General features: G+C 38.9%; 1 protein-coding gene across 5 annotated transcripts in view; it reads left to right on the top strand.

Annotated features, from left to right (window-relative positions):
• Positions 1-13,860, top strand: part of SULF1 (sulfatase 1) — a 193,767-nt gene that overhangs the window by 109,389 nt on the left and 70,518 nt on the right. For all 5 annotated transcript variants that reach the window (XM_030937961.1, XM_010375044.2, XM_030937962.1 and 2 more), the window contains 3 exons: positions 746-985; positions 10,893-11,044; positions 13,489-13,658. In XM_030937961.1, coding sequence (XP_030793821.1) covers positions 746-985; positions 10,893-11,044; positions 13,489-13,658 — 562 coding nt within the window. The remainder of the gene's footprint in view (positions 1-745; positions 986-10,892; positions 11,045-13,488; positions 13,659-13,860) is intronic.

Here is a 13,860-nt window from a genome sequence, read left to right as displayed (position 1 = left end):
TTCTTCAGCAATCTTATGTTACCATTTCATCCTTAAAGTTAAAATGGAATATTTTACAGTCATGCAAATACTTTTGAGTGCAATTGAATTATAGCTCTTTCACAAGCAAACAGCCTATCCTTAAAAATTGTTCATAAATAGATCAAAATATAAATTGATATTGCTATCCTAATAGAAAAAACTGGCAAACATTTGGTGAGCTTGCTAGAGGATACCAACTTGCATTGAAGATTTTTTTAATTATTGTTAAACACCGGCATTTTGATGGGACTTAATAGTGAAGAAAATTTTTTTCTCTTTTCTTTCATATGATTAAAATGCTATAGTAATAATCTACACTCGTAATCTAGCAGCAATGTCACTAGTAGATTGCATTTGTGCTGGGCTGGGGGTTTTGATGCTCTCTGTATCAGGCTGTTGTTCTCTGGTAATCTTCAATGGGATGCTGACCTTTGAATCTGCTCCATATCTAAAATTCTAGCTTTAATTATCAGATTAGCCTGCATTTTTTTTCTTTGTGATTACAAAGGGGAGAAGTATGTTTATTATTCTGCAAAATACTTGAGATGGTAGGATCTCAAATGCTTAATTTTGTTGTAGAAATGAGAGCTGATCAAATTATAGACTCCTTCAAGCTAAGAAAGGAAATGAATAAGTCAGGGAAACAGAGGCACTGAAGGGCACGATAGAAATGAGCATTCATGTGCTGCACTTTGCTAAACAACGCTGGCACTGTGCCTTTCAGGGTCCCTGCAAGTCATGAACAAAACAAGAAAGATTATGGAACATGGTGGGGCCACCTTCATCAATGCCTTTGTGACTACACCCATGTGCTGCCCGTCAAGGTCCTCCATGCTCACCGGGAAGTATGTGCACAATCACAATGTCTACACCAACAACGAGAACTGCTCTTCACCCTCGTGGCAGGCCATGCATGAGCCTCGGACTTTTGCTGTATATCTTAACAACACTGGCTACAGAACAGGTGAGAGATGACATTTCTAGCCCATGAACCTCTCATAGTATGTCTTAGACTCAGGAAGAAGTGTTGTGTAATGAAATGCATGAAGCTCCAACAAGTGCCTAAAAAAAGGATCAAGTGTTTTTAAACTGCTTGACATCTACCCTAGGGTCTGGGACACAGTAAATGATCAAAATTATTTATTATTTATTAATTAACAAATAACTGATGGGTAAACCAATCATGTGTACCTTATTGATTCATGTATTTGTTCATTCATACTTAATAGGATTTGGAAAGTTTCTTTAGCTTCTGGTCGTTTTTAGGTCTCAAATGTTCACTTCTACCTTCCAGGAAAGGAAGGCATTCTAATTGCTACACCTCCTATTATTGTTTAACCTACACAGGGCAAGAAGAGGTTTTTTTTAATTGGTTTTTTGAAAATCGGGGACTTCTTTCAAGAGGAGTAGTGAACATCATGCCAGTCTTTCTGAGACAAAAGCAAAGTTCCTTCCGGTAGTGTTACCCCCTATACTCCCAGCATGTAGATGATGTCCTTGGGTTTTTGTAGCATTTCTTCATAAAAGGACCCAACGTTGTTCATAGAAGGGCTACAGTGCAGACATGGGTTGTTGCTTGTTTTTATTTTTCCAGAATCACCTGGGTTATTCATAAGAATCAGATATGTTATTACTAAAGCTTGTCCAAATGACTTTCAGGGCTACAGTTTCTCTATTTTGAAGATAAAGGTAAAGGAATTCAGATAAATATTCTCCTGCATCTCTTTTACAAGTGAAATTCATTTTTTCCCACCGGACTCAGGAAATATATGGCCATTTGCTTCTTTGCAGAGCGCCCTATGGGCACTTAATACTTGTTATTTATGGATGAAAATATTGATCGTGCATGTGATAGCACTGTCACCGGCAGACAGCTCAACATCTCGACTCAAAGAAGCAGCTCATCCTGTGCATCTCAAGGGTGTTTTCTTATGCTGAGGAAAGAAACTAGGTTACAGAGAGGTTACAGAGAGTGCCTTATCTGAGTGTGTTTTCTCACATTAGTGATTTAAATTTATAGCACCTTTCGTCTGAGGACTCTAAAGCAATTTGCAAATCCATCAAACATCCCTGTAGAGTTCATAGACGGCAGATGTACTTGGCTCTGTTTTATAACTGAGGTGGAGCTTTCAAACATTGTGTGACCAGCTCAGAAACAGAATCAGAGGCAGTTCCCTAATACCTGGTTCCTGATTTTAACCATCAAATTGTGTTTTGTTTATGGGAAGTGTTGTGTGAAATCAGTGCCTTTCACCTCCCAGGTTCCCTGTAATGTAATCCCTAGTAGCAAACTTGGAACTGGAACAATTGGGACTCTCACATATCCAGAGTGATGTGGATGACATTTGTCATAAGAAATAGAGATTGAGGGTGAGACAGGGCCCTGCCAGGACTTAGAGCAGTCAACTAGGGTTTACTAACTTGTTTCAGGGCTAAATTAGGAAGGGCAAGAAACAAGGGAATTCGATTTTGCCATTATCTCACCTAATTCCTAGGGCAATCTTGAAAGAAAGGAATTCCCCATGTTACTAATGAAAAAACCGAGACTCAGAAAGGCTAATTGTCTATGGTCATGAGCTAGTCAGTGATGGAATGAACCCAGGACATCTGACTCCGAAGTCTTTCCTCTGTTCATTGTCTTATTTATTTATGTAATGGTTCTATCCTGCCTCATTCCAAAATGCCTTCCAGAGATACAGACGTTAGAGGCTACAGACCCATAAGGATCCTGGCAAACAGAAGCAAAGAGTAGAACTAGTTAAAGTCAAGGTGAAGATTGCTGTACAAACTGCTTGCTGTAGGAAAAGGTGGAATATTTAGAACTCAGCATCCAGATAGTAAGAGCAAAAATGGAAACACCATCCATTGTAAAGTTCACCGAGTCACCGGGATGAAAACAATTCAGTTGCCTGTAAGCATAATGTTTCCTGGTACCTGCTTCGGTCATACTGTGCTGTATCCATCCTAAGAGGGATTGAGAGAGTTTAACTAAAACTCAAAGATAATTTAGTTCCATTTCCTTATTTTTAGAGGAGCAAATTTACACCCACAAGAATAAAGTGACCAAAGTGGCAGATCTGACTGACGTTCTAATGGGAAGAGTGGGCACCAGGACCTTAGTCTTCAGGGCTCTCTCCAGTGTGCTGATCAAACCTCAAGAATTGGGTCTGGGATGAAACTGTGTGCACACCAGAAGGCTTATGTGTTACCTCAACGAGCTGTCACTATTTTGTGCAGCCCAAGGAGTTTGTTTCAGTCGATGTCTTCTCCAGGAAGAATAGATTTGCTCCTGGAAGCTAAGTCTGATTCTAAACCTTTACCCTAGGGTTTAGACACTTAGGTAATAATACAATTTATAGTGAGTCATCCTCCAAAATAAAAGGAATTCTTTAAGGGAAATAAAGACTTTTCCAAAACCTTGGTTAAGAGTAGAAAAAGGGGTCGGGTGAGGTGGCTCATGCCTGTAATCCCAGCACTTTGGGAGGCCGAGGCGGGCTGATCACAAGGTCAGGAGATCAAGACCATCCTGGCTATCACAGTGAAACCCCGTCTACTAAAAATACGAAAAATTAGCCAGGTGTGGTGGCAGGCGCCTGTGGTCCCAGCTACTCAGGAGGCTGAGGCAGGAGAATAGCGTGAACCCGGGAGGCAGAGCTTGCAGTGAGCCAAGATTGCACCACTGTACTCCAGCCTGGGCAACAGAGTGAGATTCTGTCTCAAAAAAAAAAAAAAAAAAAAAAAAAAAAAAAGGATAATATGGGCTCAGGAAAACAAATATTGATTTGCCTATTAGTAAATCAGAAAAAATAAAAATTGGGGCTGGGTGCAGTGGTTCACACCTGTAATCCCAGCACTTTGGGAGGCTGAGATGGGTGAATCACCTGAGGTCAGCAGTTCGAGCCTGGCCAAAATAGTGAAACCCCATCTCTACCGAAAATACAGAAATTAGCCGGGTGTGTTGGTGCATGCTTGTAATCCCAGCAACTCAGGAGGCTGAGGCAGGAGAATCACTTGCACCCAGGAGGCAGAGATTGCAGTGAGCCATGATCGCACTATTGCACTCCAGCCTGGGCAACAAAGCGAGACTCTGTCTCAAAAAAAAAAAAAAAAAGACTGAAATGGCAGTGATAGAAATCTCTATGATTTAAATTTATATTTATTTATATAAGATTTAAATTTCCTTGATGGGAAAATATTGCAGTATCTCAGACAATTAGGAAATAAAAATGTCTTCATGACAATAGTTATTGATCCAACCATGGACAAAAACCCATTTGAAAATACACAAATAAGTACACACAAGTGGCAGGAATCTTAGAAAATTAAGAGAATTGGTAGGTAGGTATTAAACCAATGTAACTATTTATGAGACACTAAACCAGTAGGGATAAAGTCAATGTGTAAAGATTTTATTGTTTTCCTAATAATGAATTTATTATTTGGAACATTTAGCTACAAACCTAAGAAAAATAATGAGGGAAACTGAAGTATGTACTATACATAAATATCCATCTAGAGAGTAAGTTTTATGTAAAATAACTTAGAGAAGACAAATTACTAAGGGGCTTATTTTGGGAGGCGTCCAGAATCCATGGATTTAAATGAATTAAATTAATCCAGTATTATATTTACCATTGTATGACATGAGTTTTCTCTTTCAGAACTGAGGCATATTTTTGGACTGGCTATAGCCTAAATTTTTCTAACTTTACTCATGGAAAATATGAGTCTATGAGAGCTTGAATGTTCAAGAAGGGGAAAATGCAGTAACATGTCTACTGCACTTCATATTCTGACAAGTGAAATAGGAATGAGATTGGATTATCTATCACCAAAATGAATATCCTGCCTGAAATCAGCTCCAAAAAAATTAACTTAAATTTATTATGAGGATATCAACATTAATATAAAACCTGGCATAGGTTTCAAGGTAAAAATAATTATCCATGGTTGAGAGATAGCATTAAGTATTTAACAAAAAAAACTGAAGCAAAATCGAGAAGATCACAGAATCATATTCTACCTTGATTTGTTATGAGGACTTGGACAGGCCAGTTTTCCAATCTATACGATGCAGAGATTGGCCTAGAGTGATTCCTAAGTTTTCTTTCTTGCCCGAAATTACTGTATGTTATAACTTTATTATACTCATGGTAATTATAATATTGATTCATTTAACAATTGTGCAATTATTCTAATTACAATCCTAACACATGGTACATAAAATCACGTATGAGTTAAATCTTAATCACATGAATTCTACCTCATGTCACTGAAGTAGAACGGACAATATTTAGTAGACATCTGCAGTAAATCTTTTTGTGAAGAATTCTTTTGTAATAAATCAAAATCATAGGCCTTAGTTCTGAAAAAGAAAAATTATGTCAAATAATGGTAAATACAATATTGGATCAAAAATTTTTTTGTCTTTTTACATTACAAAATTTATGTTACTTATAGCAAGTATATTTATTCTCTAATATAAGATGTTTTTAAATATAGAGTTCACTTAAAGTAAGACAAACTAATATTCTTAATTTTATTATGATGTAGATTCTTGATAAGTACATAAACATGAGATACATCATATATTTATTAAACCACAGTGTGCTTGGAACATACTAGACATTGGGTTGAAGACATTTAAAGTAAGATTCCTGTCTTCACTATACTTACAATCTGGTTTGGGAAACCAGACTGCTGTATACAAACTGACATTAATCATAATTTTAACTTGGTTCAAAATTATATTTATAGTTACTACCATGAAACCCAAAGTCTATCAATTAAATAGATTAAAATTTCAATATATCTTTTGATACATTAAATAAGATTTGACTTTTCTGCAGCATCAGATCTTCGGGTTAGTTACTATTGCTGGCTTTAAAATAAATGCCTTGGTTTCAGATAGTTCCAGGACATTTTTCTAAGCATTATGGAACAGGTTGTCCTAGACAGAAGTAGCGTGGCCTAAAGCCAACAATAATTACAATCAGGTCTTCTGATCTTTCTCCCTGCCTTCCAACCCCCACCACCTTCTTAAACAGCTGTGAAGGGGAAGTGCTTAATGGTGTCCAAAAAAAAAGAGGATGGGTGAATGGCATGTCAGCGATGTATTCAGATAGCAGGAGTTGAATTGAATTGCCAATGCCGAAGGATAGAAAAAAGTTGAACTATATGTAACCTACATGTAGACATAACGGCAATATGGGCAAGAAAGCTAAATTCACCTTAGGAAGGGAGAGATTTAATACATCTGGAGGAAAATAATTAGCAGGCCAGATAATCAATTGCAGAGCGCCGCCAGGAAACATCATGTTGAAAGAGGCCAGGGGTGATTACAAACGAGTCTCAATGTCGTGAGGCAACAAAAAGGCCAGAGCAACTGGAGGCCAACAGTGCTGCACCCTGACACCCGGGGCCCCCATCGGCCTTGGGATCAGTGTGATGGGTAAGTGCACATCTGGAATACTGAGTACATTTCTTACGCTCCATTAACACAGAGACACCGAAAACCTGGAGGGAGTTCTGAAGCAAATAGCAAGGACTATTAAAAGACTTGAAGGAATAGTTTATAAGGGAAGGATTAAGTCAAAGGGGAATGCCATGGCAATGGGTAGAAAACAGTACAAAATATCCTACAAAGTAAAACAATGAGGAAAGGGCAGGAATGACGTGGGGAGAGGAAACAAAAAACTCCAACAATGAAGTAACTTAAAGTGCAGAAAAAAAAAATAAAACTAATTAAGCAGAAAATGTAAGCCAAATGGAGAAGTTCGTTGCCATAAAACAAATAGTAGTGGGGAAGAAAATATGTAACCTCCAAAGAGATATTTTCAAGGGCACAAGTGCAGAACTCTAGTGTGAGATTTTCTTACACTGCAGAATAGAAAATCATTTACTATAAGACAGGGCCAAAAGGATACTGATGATGGTGACGCTAATAACAATATTAGTGGTAGGAGCACTTCACAAGCCCTTGTTTTGTGCCAGGCACTGTTTTCAGTGCTTTACATATGTGTTGATGCATTTAATCCTCTAAACAATCCTGCCACCATTATCATTATCACCACAGTGGCTTTATAGAAGGGTAGTTGGTGGAGGGAGAAGTTACGTACCTTGAATGTAGATGGATACCCTAGCAAGTATTAGGGCCAGAATTTGAACCCAAGCAGGCTGGCTCTAGGGTTTATATTCTCAATCACTATGCTTTTTGCCTTTTTGGAAAAAAAAAAAAAGGAGAGAAAAGTGGGATAAACCCGTAGGGATGAGGAGGAGGCCAAGGAAAGCACGGGGCCTGAGGTTGTTAAGTGCAAGCTTTTTGGAAACAGTCCCTTTTGAACGTTAGTGGGGTGTGGCCTTGGTCTGCTGCCTATGGCTCCAAGTCATACTGCATTTTGTTGGAAAAGGAAAATCATCTTGTGGTTCTATGTGAAAAGGTCAGTTCGTCTCTAAGACAGGAATTCCTCATTAGAAGAATTCCTACTATACATAGTCAGCGCAGAAAGAAATCCTGAGTCACCTGGTGTGAGACCCTTTAACACTTTGCCCTACACTGATCAACCTGCTCAATGCCCCGGCAGAATCCTTAAGCAGTGGGCACTTGGCTGACTGACGACCTAGTTGGTTCACTCATTCACAGAGTCAACAAATAAACATTCATTCAACATTGCCATATTTCTCCGACTGGAGTCTAGACTCTTTTAAAAATAATGTAATAAGAAATAACAATTTTGGAAACTCTACAGCTCTATTCTATGAAAATGTTTTGAAGGCCAAATCAGCTTTAAAAAATACGATAATTTGGCTGGGCGCGGTGGCTCATGCCTGTAATCCCAGCACTCTGGGAGGCCTAGGCAGGTGGATCAATCACCTGAGGTCAGGAGTTCGAGACCAACCTGACCAATATGGTGAAACCCCATCTCTACTTAAAAAAAAAAAGAAAAAAAATTAGCCTGGTGTGGTGGCATGCACCTGTAGTCCTAGCTACTTGGGAGTCTGAGACAGGAGAATCGCTTGAACCTGGGAGGCAGAGGTTGCAGTGAGCTGAGATCACAACACTGTACTCTAACCTGGGCAACAGGGTGAGACTCCATCTCAAAAAAATAAAAAAGATAATTCAAGCAAAATCACAAATTTTTAAAAGTCTAGACCTAGTAAAGTCCCCAGAATACATTGGGTTCATGAACCCAAGTTCAAGAAACAAAAAGAATGGAGCCCTGAACTGTGTGCAAGGATGGAGAGTGCCTCAGAGACAAGGCAGAGGCAATGTTTGCCCTCAAAAAGCTTATAGTCTAGCAGATATTCAGCTTCTACATGAATATGACTATGCCACAATGGAGAAAGGGAAGATGACATTAGAACCACAAAGACAGTGTTGTGGAATTAAGACAGAGACTGTGAGTGAAATGGCATCTATTCTGGCCTTGATATATAAAGAAGCAAATAAAGGGAATTGCACAAGCAAAAATATAGAGGTGGGAACCAGAGAGCAAATAGAGGAAACATTAGCTGGAGAGAGGGACAATTAACAGAGAAATAGGAGATGGGATTGGAAAGGGCAGCATTTTGTCCAAACTCAAGGTAACTCTGAGGGCAAGCTAGCAGAGTACACTTGATTCTGCAGTCAGTGAAGGTTATCTGAGATTGCGAGAAGAGGGTGAAGTAACCAGAGCAGGTCCTTGGGAAGATCAACCAGTGGCAATCGGAGTGGAAAAACCCTCCAGCCTGGCTGGAAAAGTCAGTGAGACCATGAGCATCTGTGAGGGGTGGCAAGTTACCAGGGATGGTGGGAGGGATTTGAGCACTGTTTCCAAGGCAGACCCAATAGGGGGTGGCAACTGCCCAGTAAGGGGAATGCAGGAGCAGGTGGAAGCAGAGGAGACTCTGGAGGGCCAAGCACGGTTCATGGAGGGTGATTATGCCATTCAGAGGAATGGAATAAAGCTGAAAGGGAAAACCGGTAATTCCATTTTAGGCAATGGCATTAGGAAGCAAGTAAAACATTCAGATGGAGGAATTCTACAGGTACAGGTGCTCCTTGACTTACGATGGGGTCACATCCCCATAAACCCATCATAAGTTGAAGATACGGTAAGTCAAAAATGCGTTTAATATACCGAACCTACTGAACAACAGAGCTTAGCTTAGCCCAGTCTAACTTAAATGTGCTCAGAACACTTATATTAGCCTGCAGTTGGGCAAAATCATCGAACACAAAGCCAATAGGCTTGTAATAAAGTTCTGAATATCTCATAGGGTTGATTGAGTACTGTACTGAATGCATACCAATTTTACACCGCTATAAATGTGAAAATCTTCAATTGAACCATCATCGGTCAGGGACCATCTGTAGTTGTATATCAAAGACAAAAGCAAGCTAAATAGCTATCCCATAGAGACACCAAAATTATGTACATTAAGTTTAAAATTCAGAATGTGTGTTTTCAGACCAATGTCAATAAAGTGATCTAGTTCTAGAATTCATTTCTATTATCCCAAGCCAGTCTTCCAGGAACTACTTTTTTTTTACCATGGATGTAAGCGAGGGCACCTATAAAATCTGTTTAAGGAAGCCAGGAAATGGCTTTGACATGGAAGGCGTCTGGCAACAGCTTTATAACATCAGAAAAACTAACACTTGCCTACATATGTGTATGTATGTATAGGGGTGTATGTTTGTGTGTACACACACATATATACATACACGCACACATGCATATACCTATACAGATATATATAAAATAAAGTTTTCTCTGGCCATTTCTACTTGAAGGGAAAGCTATGTGCGTGGCTAGAGTGACCAAACATTTAAGTTCACCCAGAATCGTGCTTGTGTATACCAGATTTTCTGTAATTACAATTACAAATAGCACCCTCTTTCTCTCTCAAAAGTATTCCAATACATTTATGACTACCATTCGGCTAGTTTGTAATGTATTTTTCATTTCAAGAATGAACCCATATTGTTCCTGGAATCCCAGCTTCTTCTTTTCTTCCCGTACCCCTCTCCTGTCATCATCTTTTGCAGAAGACCAAATTTCTATTCACCTTCTCAGAAAAACCCAGTCAGCCCTGTGGCACAGTGGTCTTTCTTGGAAGTGACATGATAAAGTTATAAATGTGAAGGCCTTCCAGTGGCTTTTTTAGTGAACTATGTTGTCTTCATGACACATATACTTCTACTATACTATAATTCTATGAAAATTAGTAATCTATATAGTAACTTTATGTTGAGAGAATTTTTATTATCAATAATAGATGTATACACTCACAAAATACACATAACATAAACACCCATTACATACTATACATGTGATATAAAACCTGACCATATCCCATAAAAATGGAGTTTACCATGGTTCCCTGGTTTGGAAAATTTGTACTCTCTGGATATGTAAAAACAAAAACAAGCTTTTCAATAGTGTTTTTATAATTCACAGTTCTCAAATAGTAAGAAAACTTATCACAAAGACTGAACTTTCAGTTCTCCAACACTTGCCCGGTGGTTGCATTCCAAATCTCACGCTACTTCTCTGATTGTTTCATCAACTTAACAAAAGGGCATAGCCTGATTTTACTGCAGTAGGACCATAAGAAATAAATGCACCCAGAGTGCTGTGATCATTATGATGCTTTCATTGAGCTGTAATCCATGTACTTGGATACTACTTCTATTTATTTTTAAAAAATGTGTTTATGTCACTTTGCCAAAGGATTGGAGTATTACACTAATGTCATGTTGGCATTCACTATTACCTAGGCCAACTTTTGTTTTACCATCTCTTTTACAAGTCATAATTTTATACTTATCCATTTATTTAGGATTAATCATTTTACATGAAAAAAATAATTCTTTTTTCCCACTGCAGCCTTTTTTGGAAAATACCTCAATGAATATAATGGCAGCTACATCCCCCCTGGGTGGCGAGAATGGCTTGGATTAATCAAGAATTCTCGCTTCTATAATTACACTGTTTGTCGCAATGGCATCAAAGAAAAGCATGGATTTGATTATGCAAAGGTAATTTTCAGGCACTTTTACACTGCATCAATTTACTTTGTGCATAATGGGGAAAAGCCATTTTCAGTGAGTTAAACTATCCACAAGATTGGCTTTCTATGTTCTCACAATGTTAGCATGAGAAATGTTAAGGTAATTTTAAACTCTAGGCAAGGAAAAGACTCCCAAGGAACGCTGCCTTTGTATAGTGATTTCCCTCATTAGGATGAAAGGCAATCAGGCTTTGATGAAAGTATCATCAAGGAAATCAGAATTCTCTGCTCTGTCTTGTAATAATTTTTGTCCCCCCAGCTGCCCTGGACCCAACCAGGGACTTGTCCACATAATCAAATGTTCATCTTGTACTGTTTTACTTTTCATTGGGACAAAAGTATATTTTGTCTGTGGCTTCAGATTTAGGCATAAGCATAAGAGCAAATAAATATGATAATTAAAGGTTGAAAAACCACATTCATTGTTTTTACTCCTGTTCTGACCAAGCTTATATGTGACAAGGACACCCGCCCTATCACAGCAAGCGTCCACAAAAGTCTCTAATGCTATCAATTCTAGGATTTTCAAATCAGTTCAGAGAAACTGAAATCAATGTCCCATGGTTCTTTGACAAATAGGTTCTAGTTTTGACTTAAAAATTCACAAAGATTTTGTGATAGCTGACTTAAGTTTAAATTTTTTTCAAATCATAAGAATGAAGGGGAAAATATCTTTGAATTTAGCCTGCTAATTTGCCTAAAATATCCCCTTCCCTTCCAGCCATACCCATCTCTTCTTCATTTATATAAAAGAAGCTGAGAATCTGCTCTATCTAGCAACCTCTCCCAACAGGCTAGATCACTTGGTAGAAATCGGAAGGAGAGAACTTGATTTAATGTTGGCATATTGCTGTCTTTTTGCTTGGCCTGATTTGAGCACAAGGGACTTGATGGGAGATAGATGTAAGTCCAGCTCCTTCATACCCTTCAGAAAACAATGAATGCAAATGAATTTATAAACATTGCTAATAGGCTTCCAAACTCATGAAAGTTAAAAGTTAGCATAGACCTTGGAGGCAAATTTGAGCAATATCCTTATTTGCAAAAATGAGAAAAAAGCATTCTAGAGTGGCTCAACCACTCATCCTAGTTCATATCCCCAGCTGTGGATACAATCATTGCATGCAAATGGTGCAGACCATGTGCACTAATTGTCACTGCTCTCCTTTGCTGTCTGTAAGGATGCTTTTCATGCTCCTTGTTCAAGTTATTAACCTTTCTTTCCCTGTTGTCCTAAAGAGAGCAAAGTAATCAAGATTCTCTCCAAATACTAAATCAGCGTAACTTGTTCATTATCACAGTTGATTAAGTGTCAAAGACAACTGTGTCTGAAAAGAATATATATCTTTTCTCGGTGAGGAAAAGAATGAAACAGACCCCCTTTGGAAGAGGAAGGAGATAGCCTGTAGACTTGCCCTAACAATGACATGTGACACACACCATCCCTCTGATACTGCTTTTGCAGCTGTTCTGGTCCTTAAATCCACAACATGTGATTAGCCGTGCCTGGGAGCCTTCAACATTTGCAAATATTGCCTAAACACTTTCTGAATAAAATTTATACTGGAGCTCCAAGCCAATGACACACACTTAAAAGAAGCAGGTGGTTTCAGTTTTCATCTTTTCTTTCCTTTTCACTCCATTTCCTCCCTCCCTCTTACAGACCTGCATCAGCCCCCCTGACTGTGGGTTAAGTCATTTTATTAGCGAGTCAGACTCTAATCCCAGCAGCTGTATTGCTTTAGTTGTGCAATTAACACAGTATAATCTGCAGGAAATCAACTGCTCCCTATTCAAGTGTTTCAAGTAAATTAACTGATCAAATGTTACAGCTTTTCCCAGTGCTCCCGGATTTTGGCCATGGCTTTGATTAGTGATTATTGTAATTCCCACAGGTGGATTTTTCATTTGAAGAAAATATGTTTTCTTGTGTTTGCGTATTTGTGTGCGTGTGTGTATGCGTGTGTGTGTGTTCTGCAACTGTAAATTTGAAGTGGGCGTGGGTGTTTCCTGCCCTTAAAGTAATTAAATTTTTTGCCAAGGAATTACATCAATGAAACCTGAGACTGAAATATGTATCTGGTGTTTCATGTGTCCTAGTGCTTTTATTGCCATATTTATCATTATCTTGGGCAAACACGACTTGACTTTTTTTCCCCCCGTTGCTAAGTTGTGTATTACTTAAAACCCATTTTTCACATGTTACCAAGCTAGCAACCCTAGAAAACAACTGGCAGCTGATTTTCTCTATAATCGAAGATGTTTGGCTGCCTTGGGAGGTGCAGCTTTCCTTCCTGCTGTAGACCTTACCACTTCGTGCAGTGAATTGCTTCTGGGGAAAGCAGTTATTCAAATGTGATCTGATGATGTCACCTCTTGTAATTTTTGTTTTGTGTCAAATGTATGTTTCAGGACTACTTCACAGACTTAATCACTAACGAGAGCATTAATTACTTCAAAATGTCTAAGAGAATGTATCCCCATAGGCCCGTAATGATGGTGATCAGCCATGCTGCGCCCCACGGCCCCGAGGACTCGGCCCCACAGTTTTCTAAACTGTACCCCAATGCTTCCCAACACATGTAAGTAATAAACTCAACCTGCGACCTGCCGAACATGCCTTTCCCTTTTCTCCTCGCCCCACTCCTCCCCTTTACCCTGTTTCCTTCCACCCTGTGTATCCACAAGGCTTCCTTCATGAAAGGATAACTTAAGTGCAGACCATGAAATAGGCAGAGCCGCTGAGCCTGAAAGAAAGCGCCTTATCTGGGTGGTTTGAGGAGG

This window comes from Rhinopithecus roxellana, chromosome 9 (genome assembly GCF_007565055.1).
Source record: "Rhinopithecus roxellana isolate Shanxi Qingling chromosome 9, ASM756505v1, whole genome shotgun sequence".
Taxonomy (NCBI): Eukaryota; Metazoa; Chordata; class Mammalia; order Primates; family Cercopithecidae; genus Rhinopithecus; species Rhinopithecus roxellana.
The sequence above is the reverse complement of the archived record's forward strand: the minus strand, read 5'-3'. Positions and strand labels throughout refer to the sequence as shown.